This window comes from Sinohyriopsis cumingii, chromosome 14 (genome assembly GCF_028554795.1).
Source record: "Sinohyriopsis cumingii isolate HCF-2022 chromosome 14, ASM2855479v2, whole genome shotgun sequence".
NCBI lineage: Eukaryota > Metazoa > Mollusca > Bivalvia > Unionida > Unionidae > Sinohyriopsis > Sinohyriopsis cumingii.
In genome coordinates this window covers 11,390,393-11,411,490 of record NC_142974.1, presented here as the reverse complement: position 1 = coordinate 11,411,490, position 21,098 = coordinate 11,390,393, and the positions used below count along the sequence as shown (strand labels likewise).

The 21,098-nt window shown below is 37.3% G+C and overlaps 1 protein-coding gene across 5 annotated transcripts in view; it reads left to right on the top strand.

Annotated features, from left to right (window-relative positions):
- LOC149783245 (uncharacterized) overlaps positions 1–12,894 on the top strand; it is a 34,474-nt gene extending 21,580 nt beyond the window's left edge. For all 5 annotated transcript variants that reach the window (XM_089931457.1, XM_089931456.1, XM_089931459.1 and 2 more), the window contains 3 exons: positions 2,450–2,620; positions 10,587–10,757; positions 12,182–12,894. In XM_089931457.1, the coding sequence (XP_089787583.1) occupies positions 2,450–2,620; positions 10,587–10,757; positions 12,182–12,666 (827 nt within the window). In that variant the 3' untranslated portion in view covers positions 12,667–12,894. The remainder of the gene's footprint in view (positions 1–2,449; positions 2,621–10,586; positions 10,758–12,181) is intronic.
- Positions 12,895–21,098: the final 8,204 nt, after the last annotated feature.

Below are 21,098 nucleotides of genomic sequence, written 5' to 3'. Positions count from 1 at the left end.
TTCGATATATACTTACCTGTGCAAATATCGTCACTTTCCCTCAGGGCACCCGCAATTGCTTACAGAAAACATCGACCTAGACATCATTCGACAACACGAAAGATTGATCAAGTACAATGTCTTGCCTCCCACGGACTTGTAACATCCCGTTTTACGTCACCATTGCCAAGGAAAACTGATGTTCCCTTTGTGCCGTACTTGTGCCGAAACGTGCAACCAAGACCGACCTTGTCAGTACACACATGACGAACGCACCTTGACAGGGACGTGGGTCAGCGTGGAATTGTGTAAAGCTCTGGACCTGGGATGCCAATTCTTAGAAGTGTACGAAATGTTACCACTTTCTCAAGACAGAACAGTACCACAATGGCGACGAGACTCAGAAAGGCATTGTCGCAGACTACGTGGACGCCTTTTTGAAACTGGAACAAGACGCCAGCGGCCATCCTTCCTGGTGCCACACTCCCGAAAACCAAAATAAATTTAAAGACAAATAATGGGAGCAGGAAAACATAACTTTAGAACAAGTGAAAAATATGAAGGAAGACGATCGTTTGCCAAAGTGATGTTAAAATGCTTGTGGGGCAAAATGGCACAACGGCCGTGTTTCCCCAAGACGGAATATTTGAACGAACCTTCCAGCTACTAACAGATGATTCACGACAAAACTAAATACATGAAACACGTGGACGTCCTTCGCGAGGACTTGATCTTAGTCAATTACGAAGAAGACATAGACTTTGTAGAAGCTGATGAATTTGGATATGTCATCATTGCGGCTTACATGACAACCCATGATCGCTTAAAATTGTACGAAGCTTAAGAAATGTTAAGAGTTTGTTTCCTGCACTTTGACACGGACAGTTGCATCTACATCGTTCGCCTGGGTCAACGTCACCCTGACATCGAAGGAGACCGTTCAGGATCCTGGACAGATGAGCACCCCGACGACAACGTTCTAAATTTTGCTAGTGTCGGTCCTAAAAATTACGGCTATGAATACCGGGACCCACAAGGAAATGTGCACACGGAGTGTAAAGTGAAACGATTGACTCTCAATTATCGCAACAGTCGGCTGGTGAACTTTGGCGTATTGAAAGAGAAGCTTTGCAGTCTGGACAGGATGAAAACTTAAAAGTAACCACCTACGAACCGCACAAGATTGTACGTTTGCGCGCACACCAAATCGTCAGTCGACCCTTGGAGAAAGTCTATCAAATCGTGTACCATAAGAGAGTTCGGCTTCCCAACCACTTCACTTTACCTTACGGTCAAGTCAATATTGGTAAACATATAAAAAGGAACAACGTCCAAGACAAATAGTTCATTTTAACTACCAACGTCAATCAAGAAAGATGAATCCTTTAAAACTGCAAATATCGAGTGTAAGACTCAAGTACAATGAGAAACTCAGGTGTGATGCTATGCCTCACGATCACATCACCAATGCAGTACCACATCTTTGTTGTTTATGTAGGCCTACTAACGCCATGACAAACTGCGTACAACCAGTGCAACTTTCAGACCACAAGACTTTACCTTATGGACATACTGATATCACCAAGTATTAAAAGAACGACTTCCACGAACGACACTTCATTGCGAGGACAAGCGACCTGAAAGATGAATCACTCAACGCAGATGAAAAAAGAGAAGGAACAATTATCGTTGACCTCTTTCACCACCATACCGTCACAACAAAGTGCGTCCAAGAAGGGAAGGATTGAGTAGACATAAAGGAGTATTTTAGCATCCAAATGACTCAGACAGCTACTTCGAGAAATTTTAGGACGACAACTTACACCTACATGGTGTAATTTAACGACTTCTCCTCTGAAGTACCAACCGAGGAAGCAGCAAGTTTCATTACGGACCTATCTGACTCACTGTTCGAGGAACTCGAACGTCAGTACCAATTCAAAGATCGAGGTCGTTTGAGCCTATCTATGTATCACGACAGTTTGAACTCGCCTCTATATTTCGGGTTTAGTACACCTGCAGCATTAACTTCTTCCAAACTGTTAAGGGCTATTGAAGACGTGCAGAAGATGAGAGAAAAATTTGACATCACCGGTGGAAAAGTGACCATTCATATGGCATGCGTTGTACCTCCATGGGAAGAAGACGATGGCTGCACTTGATCTGCTTATCGATAAGTGTACCTAGCACGATGGCCATAACAGGAGATTTACGAATGAAAGGAAGTACGTGATGGGAAATATCTACGCTGGGACACAAATGGTAGCTGACCAGATTTTAAACAACGTGTGTGACGGATATAGAGAGAAACATGAACATCGTTACGTCACCCATGTTCAATTCCCCAGGTGCTATTCCATGTTAAATTCCATAACAGTCTTACGACCTTTTTTACTGCGATTTCCATAGACCCTGAAGTATCCCACTATACTACTTCTCTGCTTTATGATTCAATGTTTCTTATTTTCAGCGTGGAATCCATTATTATTAACAGACATCATAGACAACCATAAGCTGCCATTGAGAGTACAATTAGACGAGCCCGACAAGTGTGAGGACACGACATCAACTCGAATTGCCACGGTCACACTCAAAAAAGGATATGATGAAATCTGCCTTTTGGGGAATACCATTGAGGATGGTACAACAGGGGATCTGTGATTTCAATTAAAGCAAAGAACGTTTTTATTTTGTTCTAACAAAGCTTTAGCTATCGAAAAAGACATGAAAGTATTGTGTTTTACCACCAATTATACTATTTTCACTGCTAGTGTAATAATAATAATAATAATTATTATTATTATTAAGATTATTATTATTATTGTTATTATTATTATTATAAACACAAATTCTACTATCGCTTGCACTGTTATTACTACTACTATTACTACTCCTACTAGTACTACCACTACTAGTACTGCTACTACTGCTGCTGCTACTACTACTACTACGGCTACTACTACTACTACCTACTACTACTACAACTACTACTACTATTACTACTACTACTACTATGGGTGCTTCATTACTAGCACTACCACTACTAGTACTGCTACTACTGCTGCTGCTACTACTACTACTACGGTTACTACTACTACCTGCTACTACTACTACAACTACTACTACTACTACTACTACTACTATGGGTGCTTCATTATTACTAAGGCCATCACCAAAAACATACAATTACTACTTCCAAGCTGGACTATGTGCGATTGGGAATCCTTATGCAATTGGGCATCAGGAAAGAATAAACCACGCCAACAAAACAAGGTTCGCATGTTCATTGCATTTCTGAAATGTCTTTTGAAAAAAAGTCTCCATCACTTGAAATTTAAGTTACGCGGACGTGAAGGAAAACATACCTCTGTTACTATAGTGTGCTCTCTTTGTGTTCATTCTAACCTTCCGGCAAATGTGACAAATTACAGGCCATGAATCGGCACACGAAGGGTTCAGGTCAAAAGATTCAAGTAATCATTTCAGTTAAGAATGCCTGGAGAATATTCTTCGTGTTCCACGAGTACAGACCCTGTCGTTCCAAATCGCACGTATGTGATCACCTGCAAATTTTCATACATAATTCGTGCCGCTTTTATATTGACTCATCTCCCCAAAATGGGTCATTTTTGATGGGGAAGGATCGTGTTTCTTAGTTATAGCGTCCAGTAGTAGGACAATGACCATTGTCTTTACGTTCCTTTAGCTTTAAGAGTGGCTTAGACAAAACCAAGAACAATATAAACAAGTACAAACCAAATTACAGTACAACGAAGCATTGATAGGTGTTGTTGCAGCTTAGTATTTGCACTGCCACTGCCACTGCACAAACAAATTTATAAAATTGAGCTTCTGATCCATATAAATTGTTTAACGAAGTCAATGCTATCGGTAGTTCCTACAGAATAACTTAATCGCATGTGTTCACTTAATTTATCAAGAGTAGGACAATAATTTGGGCACATTTAGAGTTTTAAAGTTTGGGGTTCCAATATCTGTTAATTTGGCTTGGTACAAACTTTGGAAAATCCCTAATACCTACGTAATTATATATTTTCACACCATCGAAGATGATTAATGTCTCAACAAATTCTTCTTTTAAAATCATCGAGACTCTCTTTGGGATGCTTTATTTGTCTTGACTTGGGTCATATATTGCCATCGATATATGAAATTATTTTTAAAAATAAAATAGTTTTTCTATATCAGCTATATATTTAGGACATTTATCACACGAACCTGAGTACTTATGTATCTATGTTGTACATGGATGGTCTGCACTTACTCTTTTTAGATGGTGTATTCAGACATGACTCTACTGAACATAAAAATCAGTGGTTATCTATTTCATGAACGTTGAAAGAAGCTGTTTTATTTTTAATCCATACAGCTATGCTTTCATTTGATCCAGCTTGTCAACGCAAATATGCAACTTTTCAATTCTTCTGAAACACATTTAGTACTATCCATGATTTTGGTTTCTTGTTGAAGTCATGGAGCATCATGTTTAGTTCCTGATTTATTCTCGTGGACTGATGGATAGATAAATCTATCCATTTAGAGTCTATTCCTGATTACCCTGAAACTTGTGCTATAATATTATATATATATGTATCTATATATATATATATATATATATATATATATATATATATATATATATATATATATATATATATATATATATATGTATGTATGTATGTATGTATGTATGTATGTATGTATGTATATATATATCTTCTACCCTTCTACCCTTCATCTCCTACCCTGCCATACCGCTCCGGTGGCCTAGTGGTTAGAGCGTCTACCTCGGATGCGGGAGGTCGCAGGTTCAAACCCTAGCCGAGTCATACCAAAGACTTATAAAAATGGTACTAACAGCTGCCTCCCTCGGCGTTCAGCATTAGGAGGTTAGTGTTAGGACTGGTCGGCCTGGTGTCATGATAATGTGACTCGGTGGAAAATCATGTTACATGTCTGCGGCATGATGCCCGTGCTAGACATCATTACAAACTGACACACTGCAAACATCGTAGCGAAACGACTGAAAGATTGTTAAAGCTACGTTAAAAATCGAAATCTCACACACACACATACCCTGCCATTATCTCCCTAAGTATGACTTTGAATTCAAATTGTACTTTCACTTTATTTTCTTTATTGTTTGTACATGTTTTGTTTTGCGAGCGTGTAAAACAAAGAAAATAAACTATAGAGGTTTATATGGCTTCCTTTAGCAAAGATTATACGAGAAGATAGCGTGAGTCTTCTTTGTGAGCTGAATCTGTTTCTATCGTTGCACGCCTTGCGCGACTCGTCTTAACATCTTTGTTTACTCTATGTTCTTACTTTGTTGCTCTATTACTCTCTGTTACTCTCTATTGCTCTATATTACTCTCTATGACTCTGTTACTCTCTGTTACTCTCTATTATTATGTTACTCTCTATTACTCCCTATTAACCTCTGTTTCAGCCTTTTTAGTTTCACTTTAAACTTCTTATCTCTTGAACATGTTGCCATCGCTCAAACCCTTTGTATATTTTAACAATTGGTAAAGTGCTCTGCTTAAATGTCTTGTTTTACTTTCAGCCGTTGCCAATGTGCTACACTAAAGATCGTGTTTTATTTTTAACCGTTGGCAATGTGTTACGCTAAAGATCGTGTTTTACTTTCAACCGTTGACAATGTGCTATGCTAACGACCATGTTTTACTTTCAACCGTTGACAATGTACTACGCTAACGGCCATGCTTTACTTTCAACCGTTGACAATGTGTTACGCTAAAGATCGTGTTTTACTTTCAGTCGTTGGCAATGTGCTACACTAAAGGTCATGTTTTACTTTCAGTCGTTGGCAATGTGCTACGCTAAAGATCGTGTTTTACTTTCAGTCGTTGGCAATGTGCTACACTAAAGATCGTGTGTTACTTTCAGTCGTTGACAATGTGTTACGCTAAAGATCGTGTTTTGCTCTCAGTCGTTGGCAATGTGCTACGCTAAAGATCGTGTTTTACATTCAACCGTTGGCAATGTGCTACGCTAACGACCGTGTTTTACTTTCAACCGTTGACAATGTTTTACGCTAAAGATCGTGTTTTACTTTCAGTCGTTGGCAATGTGATACGCTAAAGGTCGTGTTTTACTTTCAGTCGTTGGCAATGTGATACGCTAAAGGTCGTGTTTTACTTTCAGTCGTTGGCAATGTGTTACGCTAAAGATCGTGTTTTTCTTTCAGTCGTTGGCAATGTGCTACGCTAAAGATCGTGTTTTACATTCAACCGTTGGCAATGTGCTACGCTAACGACCGTATTTTACTTTCAACCGTTGACAATGTGTTACGCTAAAGATCGTGTTTTACTTTCAGTCGTTGGCAATGTGATACGCTAAAGGTCGTGTTTTACTTTCAGTCGTTGGCAATGTGATACGCTAAAGGTCGTGTTTTACTTTCAGTCGTTGGCAATGTGCTACGCTAAAGATCGTGTTTTACTTTCAGTCGTTGGCAATGTGCTACGCTAAAGATCGTGTGTTACTTTCAGTCGTTGGCAATGTGCTACACTAAAGATCGTGTTTTACTTTCAGTCGTTGGCAATGTGCTACGCTAACGAACGTGTTTTACTTTCAACCGTTGACAATGTGTTACGCTAAAGATCGTGTTTTACTTTCAGTCATTGGCAATGTGCTACGCTAAAGGTCGTGTTTTACTTTAAGCCATTGGCAACGTGCTGTGTTAAACATTTAGTTTTACTTTAACCGTTGGCAACGTGCTATGCTAAACATCGTTTTTAACATTCGCGCATATCTTAGTATTTCTGTTAAGATTAAACATTCATATGAAATGATAGCATATAGGTGAAATCTTTCAACATATAAACCTTTGATCTTTTATGATTTTTGCTTTTTCGTATTTTTCATACAAATGCTGCATTCCCGTGGTAAAGTATTAATCGTTAGCACAAAATGTCTTCGATCGTTCACTCACATTATCGTCATATAAATAAATTGAGGAATTTAATATCTTGAACAATTCAAATATAAATTCAATAAGGTGAAATGTCATTCATCAGTCTTGTATGCATTTTCAACTTTGCATGTTGATTCAAAAGAGTTAATTTGAACAATCGTGTTACATTCACATGCTGTATTTTCTTCTGGTCTTAGGTGACCTAGCCCTTACATTCCATTCAGCCCTTTGTTTGTTCTTTTTGTTGCACAATTTACACACAGCATCCAATCATCACTTTGGTTGTTTGATCAGTTTGTAAACTCCATCCGACCATCATTTTGTTCGTTGGCACATTTTGTACACTGTATCTAACCCGCATTTCGTTAGTTTGCACTGTTTGTAAATGCATCGAACCCTGGTTTTGTTAGTTTGCACGTTTTATACACTACTAATATGCAGATAACAGATGTCAGCTGTTTCCTATTTAGTTTTAAAGCTCTACAACTGGTCAGTCACATCACATGTATTCGCGTCTGATGAGAGAGAGAGAGAGAGAGAGAGAGAGAGAGAGAGAGAGAGAAAGAGAGAGAGAGAGAGAGAGAGAGAGAGAGCGAGAGATGGGGGGGGGCAGAGAGAGAGAGAGAGAGAGAGAGGCAGAGAGAGAGAGGGGGGCAGAGAGAGAGAGAGAGAGAGAGAGGCAGAGGGGGGGCAGAGAGAGAAAGAGAGGCGGGGCAGAGAGAGAGAGGGGGAGGGGCAGAGAGAGAGGCAGAGAGAGAGAGAGAGATAGAGATAGAGAGAGTATATAATAGTACAGAAGCTTCGTCTTCACTGGAGGATGAGAAAGAGAGGAGATAATCTCTGCTTTGCATTGACGAAAACGAGGTTTCATAAAAAAGCAAATAGAAGTAAAGCCTTGACACCTGCTATATAGTCAGTCAAGAGACCCAAGAGCATAATAAGCTGATTAACTTGCAAATACGTCGTTACGTTGGATGTGATACCACAATCGCTAGTCCTGACAATAATAGCTCTGTGAGATTTGCGAATCACTCTACATGGTTTTCTCGTTTGACCCGAGTTTATACATTGATCATAATGTAGAAAATTAAGAAAAATTAAACACGGTTTAGGTAACACTTTTTATGTTAAACAATTGCAGTGCATATGTAAGACGATGGATATGTTGGCGGTAAGATTAGTGGCTTGCCTGAGTTTCATCTGATCGGGATTTAGAATCAAATAAGCTTATACGTCGTTTGGGTCATACAACGAAGAGAGATTATTGCAGGTAGAAAAAAATTGCACATAAAGATTGATGAATTAGCAGTAAGCTTAAATCGATTACATGATAGGATTAATTATAAATATTTTGAAAAATAATGTGGGACAGTTTGAAATGTATTTATTGAGTGAATAATAAACATTATGATGAGAATAGAGGAAGGTTTTAAATCGATGCCATCCTCTACATATATTAACTTGTCTGAGTTAAACAAAATCTCCCTCATTAGTTCAGATTAGTTACCAACAGGATTGCATTTTAAGTATGTTACGGTGTGGTGCAGTAATAAGAAGTACACTAATAGGTCACTCATAATTCTATTTTGGTTGCAGATGTTCAATGTAAGGATACGGAAACATTATGACCTCACGAACGATACTGGAAAGAGAACATAGTAGTACATAATTTGAGAGTTCAATGTTAGTGATATTGTTTTTGACTAGTTTTGTTTCATCTAAATCTTGCATTAGTAATCAGTATTTGTTCGGTTTACGTTTATGTAAACATGACCCTGCAACATCTCTCAAGGTCTGAATTAATTGTAGATTTGGTTTCTAGGCCATTTGAAATTTATTGTAGATTTAGTTTCTAGGCCACTTGGAATGTATTGTACATTTGGTTTCTACGCCACTTCGAATTTATTGTACATTTGATTTCTATGCCACTAGGAATTTATTGTACATTAGGTTTCTAGGCCATTTGAAATTTATTGTAGATTTAGTTTATAGGCCACTTGGAACTTATTGTACATTTGGTTTCTACGCCACTTGGAATTTATTGTAGATTTGATCTCTAGGCCACTAGGAATTTATTGTACATTTGATTTCTATGCCACTAGGAATTTATTGTACATTAGGTTTCTAGGCCATTTGAAATTTATTGTAGATTTAGTTTATAGGCCACTTGGAACTTATTGTACATTTGGTTTCTACGCCACTTGGAATTTATTGTAGATTTGATCTCTAGGCCACTAGGAATTTATTGTACATTTGATTTCTAGGCCACTTGGAATTTATTGTAGATTTGATTTCTAGGCCACTTGGAATTTATTGTAGATTTAGTTTCTAGACCGCTTGGAATTTCTTGTTCATTTGGTTTCTAAGCCATTTGAAATTTATTGTAAATTTAGTTTCTAGACGACTTGGACTTTATTGTAGATTTAGTTTCTATGCCATTTGAAATTTATTGTAGATTTAGTTTCTAGACGACTTGGAATTTATTGTAGATTTAGTTTCGAGACCACTTGCAATTTATTGTATATTTGGTTTCTATGCCACTTGGAATTTATTGTAGATTTGGTTTCTGGGCCACTTGGAATTTATTGTAGATTTAGTTTCTGGGCCACTTGGAATTTATAGTACATCTTGGTTTTCGGCCACATGGAATTTATTGTACCTTTGCTTTGTTCTCCATTTTGTAAGCAAATATTCAGAACCAACAGCATGCGTTCTACAATATACAACTCCTGTACTACTGATTACGAGTTTGTGATGACACCGTGACTAATAAAATATGGATGGCATTTTAATGTTGTTGGTGGTGTCGGTGTTGTTTGACGGTACAAAAACACTTTGAAGGTTATATTGGGTAGGGCAAGTAGAGTACGTTGCCTTGCCCAGTGACGCATCATGATAGACAATCAGACCCACCTATATATCATCACAGCAAATCTGTGCTACTGACACACCTTGATAGCCAATCCGGTGTCTAATGCTATTGTGGCAATCAATCCCACACCTTTCATGTTACTGAAGCATTGCTGTTTTTCATTAGAAAATATGGTTTTAACAGCAAAATGGGTGGTACAATATAAAATTATGATCAGTTTCAACATTTTGATCTTTAATTTTGCGTCAAAATATTTGCCTGAAAGTCTGTACGTACAAACTAGATCCACTGTATAATTCATCGTCATCAAACCAAGTTTTGACAGAAACAGTATATAGCTGAAAAATGTAGTAAACATCCGTTCTTTGATTTCTTGCCGTCAGGTTTACCCTTTCCCGGTTCACTGAAGCACCGTGTTCTCAATCACAGGTTTTTGTGGTGGCTACTACTACTGCTACTACTATTAGCAACAGTCCCAGAAGTATTAATAGTCATTTCTTTGCTACTGCCAACACCACAAACACGTGATTTCCGCTACTATTTGTTCATTTTCTCCTACTACTTTCTACTGCAACAGCTTGCTTTCTGCGTAACTCCATCGCCGCTAATATTACTAATAATTGTTCACAAACACGACATAAATAGAACCACTAGTACACCAGAAACACACAAATAAAAGTACTAATACTACTATAATCACTACTACGTAGACAATGACTACAATCTTATCCTTGGATATAAATTCTTTGTTCCTGTTTAGAGTTTTTCTTCCAGGTTGTCTCAACATGAGAATAGTGTCTGTTCCATTGAACAGCGAAGGGATGACAGTTGCTTTGGTGTTAGGGATACATGGTCGTACGGACGAAGAGTGGTCCAAGTATTGTACGGAACTGGATGAAACCGTAGTGTCCTGTATCAGCTTTAATCATCGATATGGACCTTCCGGTATATTGGCCTACTTTAAAGTTTTCTTTAATATGAGAATATAAATAAAGTAGAAATTGCTAATAAATTATGTGCAAAATTACCAAGGTCGGTATTTGTGCATTTCTCAAGTAAAATAAATAAACCGAGGTAAAATATGTGATACCGCAAAATGTCATCCATTTTCTTCAATCGATCTAATCTTCTATTCGTTCTTTACTGACCCCTCTTTACCACAAGCAAGCTCCGTGGGGCTATCCGGATGAATTTTGTCGTGGCCGTGGAAGAACGCTCTATGGAGTATGCTTACTGGATGGATGCAGTGTTTTCACTGCGGCTGAGTAAAGAACTCGTGCGGCTTAAGTGCTTCTCGATGTTGACGTCGAGGAAACAACCCATGGGCGCATCAGCAGGAATGCCTGCAAGCTGTCCAATGAGCTGCTCCGTCACGGTTTCTTCCAGCCAGTGGAGGGGCCCCGAGTGGCCGAGTAGTCTAAAGCGCTCATCATTCCCATCTCACGTCTGTCTGTCTGGGTTCGAGTCTCGCGTTCGGCCAGTGTGGGTATGCGAGAAAGCTTGCCACTAGCTTCTCGTTGGTCTGTGGTTCTTACCGGGGTTTTCCTGGGTTCTTCTTTCGACATTTATACTGGCCGCCATGTATAGCCTATCTTGTGCTGAAAATGGCGTTAAACTCTACAACAACAACAACAACAATAACCAGCCAATAGAAGCCGCCCGTAGGCACTACATGTGTCATGATCGAGTCCTAGAGATTGTTCGTATAAGCCATACAAATATTTGGCTCTTAGGATCGTACCTGATGCATAACAGATTGTTCGCTCTGACTTACTGGCGGCTCACCATCGATTATGCCGCCTCTGGGTCGTGAAAAGTTCCAGAAAAATATACTGAAGCTCAGCTTTATGACCAAATAATTGTATATAAAATATTTTTAAAAAACGCTGAAAGCACGCAGCAGTACGTGAGAAATAAAAACCGCGGCCCTAGGTCTCCCCAGTTAACATGCCCACATTACATACTTTTTAACATTTTGGGTAGAATGTTCAGCATTTAAAAGAAAAAAGTCCATCTAGAACATTGGCAAAAAACTGCCTTTTCCCAACTAATCCACAGGCATTGTATTCGCAAATAGTACTAATGCGGTTCACACATTACACGTGCATTACTAAAGCCTGTATATAATATGATCGTATATGCAGCTAATCTATAATGGATATGTACTTTAGGGAAATTAGTATCACCTATTTAGGGAAATTAGTATGACCTATTTACATCTACGACCGGGTATGTAATTGACTATATGAAGTTTGGAACACCGATATAATGCACTTCGTATTGCAAGTACTGCTTGGTAGTAGATATCAACATTTTAAGATAACATGTTATATTTGAATTGCATTATCGAACTTTTCGTTATATTTCAGGTATAAGACTATATAACAAGAAGTCAACCCTCCGTAAACAACAACCTCTACGAAGAATTAGAAGACAAATTAGCAAGTTGTTTCTGTCACGTGGTTCCTTGTCAATGCCCGAAACCTATACAGCATTATCGTATTGTAACTCAACGACAGAGGATGATGGTTTGTACGGTGAGACAAACACAGGTCTTCAAAATAATTCAACGTTACGTTTGACGAATAGATCTGTATCCTGTTATAATAGAATCGACGACAGTCAGATTCCTTTAATGTACCGTGGAGAAACAATAATAACGGTGACCGACGTTTCAAGTTTACTCAAGAAGTTAAAGCTGGAACGATATGTGACATTGTTCGAAGAAAACGGCATAGATGGACAAATTCTTTTCACGCTAAACGAACAGGTTTTGCAGGAGAAATACAATTTTAGAAGGGTGGACACTCTGAAGCTGATTTATTTCATACGAACTGGACATATACCGCAATAAAAATCGACAAAACACAAAGTCACTCGGAAAACCATAGAAAAAATGACTTTTTATTTATCATTTGTAAAAATAAAGATTGCATTTTGCTAGAGTGGCTATCTACTTCGGTGACGGTGGATGCTCACATAATTATTTTTCAGAAAAGTATATAATTACAAATTAAATGAAATAAAATTAAATCTGTATTTCGAATAAACAGCGCGAACTAGTTTTCGTCATGATATGACATATTTTGTTTGCACACGAGTTTTTAAGTTCAATGAAATCAACAGAAATTATAAATTATTTTGACCATGCAGACGCATCTTTTACTTCAGTGACAGATCATAAATTTGAAGTGACATAGACTTGGACCCTGAAAGGGTGTGCTGTTAATAAGTTCTGAGAAATGACCAAGATGCCTGTAATAGTAATTTGACACAATGCAAACGACCAAGTCATCCCTTTTTGTGTCTTATTTAAATTAAATTAGAAAACAAACTTCCATATCACGTACAGTCATGAATGATGTGGGTGCAGAATAGAAATAGAAATTAATCTCAAATGGACAGTTATGATGAATCATTGCCTTTCCGATCAAAACCGTTTACACAGGATGTAAGTCAAAATATTTTAAAACAATTTTAAAATATTTATATTCTGCTTACTAAGAACTACTGGTGAGTTACTGGCGTAATTGTTAGTTACTATCGATTGAATTGGAAATTAACAAACAGAACTACCATAATAACATCAAAAGCAGCTGGAGCCCCGAGTGGCCGAGTGGTCTAAAGCGTTCTCCGTTACGGATCACTGCCATCTCATCTCTGTCTGCGTAGGTTCGAGTCTCGGATTCGGCCAATGTGAGAAAGCTTGCCAGTAGCTTCTCGAGGGTCGGTGGTTCTTACCCGGGTATTCTCGGGTTCTTCCTCCACCATTGATACTGGCCGCCATGTATAGCCTATCGTGTGCTGAAAAATGGCGTTAATCCCTACAACAACAACAACAATCAAAAACAGCTATATTGACAGTCTGTGGTAAAATGCTCTATCATGTTTACCATTCCCATGAAGAGTTAGCCGTAACTAGTTTCTCATGGCTTATAAAGTTCTTTACAACATGTGTATTAAGTACATTAAACAAACATCATATTTTAAGTATTCATCGAAACGTCTCTCATGACCAGTACACATAAAAATGTTACGCAACCATTTAATAAAAACCCACACTTCAGTAGTGTTGGACATGTGAAAGTGTCGGTCGACAATGTAATAAATTCAGAGATGAAAGATAGAAAAACACACTAAACATGCTAATGAAGAAATTAAAATATACTAAACCAGTCCAAAAATGCGCCAGCGGGTACAAAGACACCGCTACGGATTTAAAGACAGAGGTGGCTCAAATTAAGGCAGTAAAAACAATCAACAACAAGCAACAAAAGCAAATCAAAGTATATATATGTATGTATGTATAACATACACACACGAAAACAATGATTATTAGTTTGGTTGCCAAAACGCAGCAGTACCTTGCCTGAAGTTATTGGTAGTCATAATTTCGTTGACTGGGAATACTCCTTAAATTGCAATTTTCGTTAGTATTATTAGGTTTCTTATTTGATTTTTATGTCATCAAAGACGTAAATGAGGCCTATAAAATAGCAAGTGGTACATTATCTATGCCAAACGTTAAACCTTCTGTCCCTAACAAACATGAAAATAAAAATTAAGAACAGTTTATTTCATGGTCAGATTTTATCTCTGCACTGGCCTTGTCCTTTGACTTTACTAAATGGCACTGGCCTTGTCCTTTGACTTTACTAAGTGGCACTGGTTTTGTCTTTTGACTTTACTAAATGGCACTTGCGTTGTCCTTTGACTTTATTAAATGGCACTGACGTTGTCCTTTGATTTTACTAGATGGCACTGGCGTTGTCCTTTACTAAATGGCACTCGCGTTATACTTTGACTTTATTATATGGCACTGGCTTTGTCTTCTGACTTTACTAAATGGCACTGACGTTGTCCTTTGACTTTACTGAATGGCACTGCGTTGTCCTCTGACTTTACTAAATGGCACTGGCTTTGTCTTCTGACTTTACTAAATGGCACTGACGTTGTCCTTTGACTTTACTGAATGGCACTGCGTTGTCCTCTGACTTTACTAAATGGCACTGGCCTTGTCTTTTGACTTTACTGAATGACACTGCGTTGTCCTCTGACTTTACTAAATGGCACTGGCCTTGTCCTTTGACTTTACTAAATGGCACTGCGTTGTCCTCTGACTTTACTAAATGGCACTGGCTTTGTCTTCTGACTTTACTAAATGGCACTGGCCTTGTCCTTTGACTTTACTGAATGGCACTGCGTTGTCCTCTGACTTTACTAAATGGCACTGGCCTTGTCCTTTGACTTTACTGAATGGCACTGCGTTGTCCTCTGACTTTACTAAATGGCACTGGCCTTGTCCTTTGACTTTACTGAATGGCACTGCGTTGTCCTCTGACTTTACTAAATGGCACTGGCTTTGTCTTCTGACTTTACTAAATGGCACTGGCCTTGTCCTTTGACTTTACTGAATGGCACTGCGTTGTCCTCTGACTTTACTAAATGGCACTGGCCTTGTCCTTTGACTTTACTGAATGGCACTGCGTTGTCCTCTGACTTTACTAAATGGCACTGGCCTTGTCCTTTGACTTTACTAAATGGCACTGCGTTGTCCTCTGACTTTACTAAATGGCACTGGCCTTGTCTTTTGACTTTACTAAATAGCACTGGCCTTGTCCTTTGACTTTACTAAATGGCACTGGCCTTGTCCTTTGACTTTACTAAATGGTTATCTGTCATCGTACTAGGGATGGGCGGCAGAGATGCTTAGTGTCCGACAACATTTTGCGGCAGTTACAATCTCCAAGTAGAAATATCTTCATCCTAATCCTTCTTCTTCGTATAATCTTAGCCAACTTTATATTTTGTGTGCTCTCTACAATTTCATGTGGTATTAAATGGTACTGGCGTTGTATTAAATGGTATTTGATGTGGTATTTGATTAAGTTGCCTAATAGTCTTTGGAATACCTCTGATTGTAAAATCGACAATGATGGTAGAAATTTACATTTGTTTGCAGGAGTCACAGTTATATCCATCAATAATATTGTTTTCACCACCTTCTCACATGGTACAATATTGATAATGTCGCCTCTAATAGCACAATCTACTTTGACGTTTGAATATATGATGTACTGTTCAAATTTTACCATGATATTGCCATCGCTCTGGTCACCTTTCCGTCTTCAATTTAATGGCTTAATTAGTGTTTTATTTTTAAAAAAAAGAAAGTCTGACACTATCCAAACAAACTGTGTAACAGCTGTACTGTTTTGTACCTGTTTACCTACGATACAGATTTAATGCTATTTATCGTTTTGACATAACACTAATACCTTCATCTATCGGAACCTTTCTATGTAGCAGAAAGATTCTCAAACTATGGATTCGTATTTGTCTGTCCAATAATTAGTTGCATTAGCTGGCAATGTGTCCTTTATTGAACGGTACCGGCTCCATTGATCCGTTGTAAGCCACTGACACAATTACTGTGTTCCTTAATTGGGATGAATCTGCTTGTATTTCTCTTTTTCTCACTATTTATTTTTGCGATCAGTACACATTCACTTATCATTCCTGTATGAATCATTTGATTTAAAGCATGTCTAAAAAAAAGATGTTGCATTATAAAACAAATCTGGTTATCATCGTAATACTCTGTTTTCCAGTACTTTGACACTGCTATAACTAAATAGTGCCATATATATATATATATATATATATATATATATATATATATATATATATATATATATATATATATATATATATATATAGCTAGATAGATAGATAGATAGATAGTATCAATATGAAGTGAAAATAAAATATGTTTTCAAAATGGAGAATGAATATTATCATGCAGTTTAGAGAATTTTTAATTTGTGCTCAGTTGAGATTCTAACCCATTCTCCCTCAGCCCCAAAAAGGATGCAGCAAATTCGCTGATAAAGGCATTCATATATAGCAAATGCACCAATTTATCGACACAGTAATTAATTCTTATTGTAGTAGACAGTCGCTCAAGATTCCTGCGACATAAATCAAGGTATATTCTATGTAAGATCAGTGTAACAAGTTACAAATATAGGTTATGTATAGTCACGTAGTCATGAGTTTAAATTCTAGGTATGTAGAGGTTATTATAGTTAGTTACAAATATAGACCATGTAGTCGTGAGTTTAAATTCTAGATACATGGAGGTTATTATAGTGAGTTACATACATACGCCATGTATAGTCACGTAGTCATGAGTTTAAATTCTAGGTATATGGAGGTTATTTTAGTGAGTTACAAATATACGCCATGTATAGTCGTGTATTCATTGTAACGGAAATGTGTAAATCCCTTTATTTATCAAATACATGTACTTGGGTTTCGTTTTTTGTGTACAACGATACCCGAGGGTAATTTATGTACATTTTACAATATTTCGAAACAGTTAGTTCGGTTCATCTTATGCCGCACGTGCGAAGTGCTTTCGATGCAAAAAACCGAATACTTCCAGCGTACAGATGATGTAAGGCTGCAACGTCTTTGTATAAATGTCTCACCGAAAGACTAAATCTTCACATTGCGGAACGTCTTGTGAGTGAGAGGTCTACTTAAGGACTTGCACATCTTCAGCTGTAGAGGTATGCGAGTTATTCATTAATTTCTTGAGTACAAATTATAACTTTTGTACTGCTACGTTTATTTTTCTATAATGTCTATGTAGCTTCGGCTTACGTAGTATAATGCAAATATTTTCTATTCTTGTTTGTGACTTAGCAAGAGATTTATATTAGCGATAAAGTTGCTTTTTATTAAGTACCATAATATTTTTATCGGACGCAGGTAGGTTCACTTCTCAACCTGTTTATTGCTTTGTAATGTCGTGCCGATAATGTAATTTGTATAGCTTACCGTATATAACATCAATACGTGTTATCGTATATGCCCGTGGCATGCATAGTACACCGTGTTAGATGTATTTTCAGCTGATCGGAGTCGACGTGGTACCAGCTGTAAAGCTAACCATAGAAGTTTACCAAAGCAGCTGTAAAGCTGAACCATAGCAGCCGCAGATCTGTGCGAACAGTGTTGCTGGTCGAGTAGCAGATGATTGAGCGGTGCTGACCGATTGGTGGGCGCTAATTGCTTTTTTGACCAAGGAGTTGAATGGTGGTCGGAGACTACCTGGAATACTGACTGCTTGGTTGACCAGTGTAACTGTTAGCCAAGTGTGCTGGTGACGGAGTATGTAACTCCATACATGTAATCGTTTAGTCGTGGGCTATCTTTGGTGTTTGTAATATCCAGTGTTTTGGAGTTATAAAATTATTTTGTATGATATCTGTCATCTGCAATCCAGCCCGGTTGTCTTGTTACAGTATTGAGTTTAAATTCTAGGCATACAGAGGTTATTATACAAACACACGCCATGTATAATCAAGTAGTCATGAGTGTAAATTCTAGATATATAGAGATTATATAGTGAGTTACAAATATACGACATGTAGTCATGAGGTTAAACTTGTATACCATTAAAGTAGAAGAGTAAATGCGGCATATGAGTGTATATTTGTCGCTGTATACGTAATTGAGTTGAAGATGTTTTCCATTGTTTTCAAGATAACAATGGCTAGGTTTTACTGTTAATTTTATTTACTATAGATTGTCCTTGAGGAAGAAGTACCGCAACGTCTTCGGTTCGTTTGTTTTTATATTTGAAGCTGAACAGGTCTATTGTTTAAATTTGAATGCTTACATTACACCATTCACATTTTTTTCTTGTTCTTGTGCTATTGTTTAGAAAGTTGAACTTCGTCTACTCCATTTCGACGCATCGCTTTATGTCCGCCTGCATAAAACAATTGATCAGCTCTCTCCGAAGCCCAAGTTTAAGGAGAAAAAAAAAAACAACAACAAATTGAACTAAAGAAGATAGTGATGAAGTTATCCTAATATGACTTTTTTCAGACCTTTTCCACCCTATGTATCTATCTGAAGTCTTATGTTTCTATTGAATTGTCAATCTAACTACCGCTCCTGTGGCCTAGTGGTTAGAGCGTCCGCCTCGGATGCGGTAGGTCTGGGTTTCATCCCCAGCCGAATTATACCAAAGACTTAAAATATGGTACTAACATCTGCCTTGCTTGGCGCTTAGCATTAAGAGGTACGTGTTAGGACTGGCCGGCCTGGTGTCCGGATAATGGGACTGGGTGGGACATCATACTACATGTCTGCGGCATGATGCCCCAGTGCTATACATTACTATAAACTGTCACACTGCAGACATCGTAACGATATGACTGAAAAAAAATTGTTAAAGCTACGTTAAAAATCTAAATCACACAGCCACTCAATCTAACTGTCCAAATATCTGATACGGAGTGGAAAAGGTCAGTAGTATGCCGAACCTATCTGTCCGAATATCTGACACAGTGTGGAAAAGGAGAGGTGGGAATACCCATCCTAACTGTCCCAATATCTAATACAGGATTGAAAAGGACAAATGTGCATTACTCCATCTAACTGTCCGAATATCTGACATGGGGCGCAAATGGACAGGGGAATACCCAATCTAACTGTCCGAATATCTAACACAGGGTGCAATAGGACATCAGTCAATGATCAAGTCATTGTTTCACTCCCCGCCCGTCCCGCTCGTCCACGTTAGGGAATTTTGGCACTATACTGATAGGCAGTAATTAGTTTTAATAATATTTTTATTATTTTCTATTGGTTCTTAAATAACTGTTATTTTACAACATTGAGACATTAACAAGCTTAATTTTCAATGCACACTACCATTAACATGACTTAATATGGATACAGATAAATGTTAACAAGACTTAGCATGGATACACACTAACATTAACATTACTTAATAAGGATACACACTAACATTAACAAGACCTAATATGGATACACACTACCATTAACATGACTTAATATGAATACATACAAAAATTGTCAAGACTTAATATGGATACAGACTACCATTAACATTACTTAATATGGATACATACAAACATTGACAAGACTTAATATGGATACAGATAAACGTTAACAAGACTTAGCATGGATACACACTAACATTAACATTACTTAATATAGATACACACTAACATTAACAAGACCTAATATGGATACACACTACCATTAACATGACTTAATATGGATACATACAAACATTAACATTACTTAAATTGGATACAGACTACCATTAACATTACTTAAAATGGATACAGTCTACCATTAGCATGACTTAATACGGATACACACTAACATTAACAAGACCTAATATGGATACACACTACCATTAACATGACTTAATATGGATACACATTAACATTAACAAGGCCTAATATAGATACACACTAAAATTAACACGACTTAATATGGATACACACTAACATTAACATTACTTAATATGGATACATATAAACATTGACAAGACTTAATATGGATACACACTACCATTAACAAGACCTAATATAGATACACATTACCATTAACAAGACTTAATATGGATACATACAAACATTAACAAGACTTAATATGGATACACACTACCATTAACATGACTTAATATGGATACACATTAACATTAACAAGACTTAATATGGATACATACAAACATTGACAAGACTTAATATGGATACACACTGCAATTAACATGACTTAATATGGATACATACAAACATTGACAAGACTTAATATGGATACACACTACCATTAACATGACTTAATATGGATACATACAAACATTAACAAGACCTAATATGGATACACACTACCATTAACATGACTTAATATGGATACACATTAACATCAACAAGACCTAATATAGATACACACTACCATTAACATGACTTAATATGGATACATACAAACATTGACAAGACTTAATATGGATACAGATAAACGTTAACAAGACTTAGCATGGATACACACTAACATTAACATTACTTAATATGGATACACATTAACATTAACATTGCTTAATATGGATACACACTAACATTAACAAAACTAAATGTGGATACACAATAACAATGACAAGACTAAATATGGATGCACCCTACTATTAACAGGACTAAAAGTAGATGCACGCTTTCATTAATAGGACTAAATGTGGATACACGCTACCATTAAGACGACTAAATGTGGATACACGATACCATTAAGACAACTAAATGTGGATACACGCTACCACTAAGACGACTAAATGTGGATACATCATACCATTAAGACAACTAAATGTGGATACATGATACCATTAAGACAACTAAATGTGGATACACGATACCATTAAGACAACTAAATGTGGATACATGATACCATTAACACGACTAAATG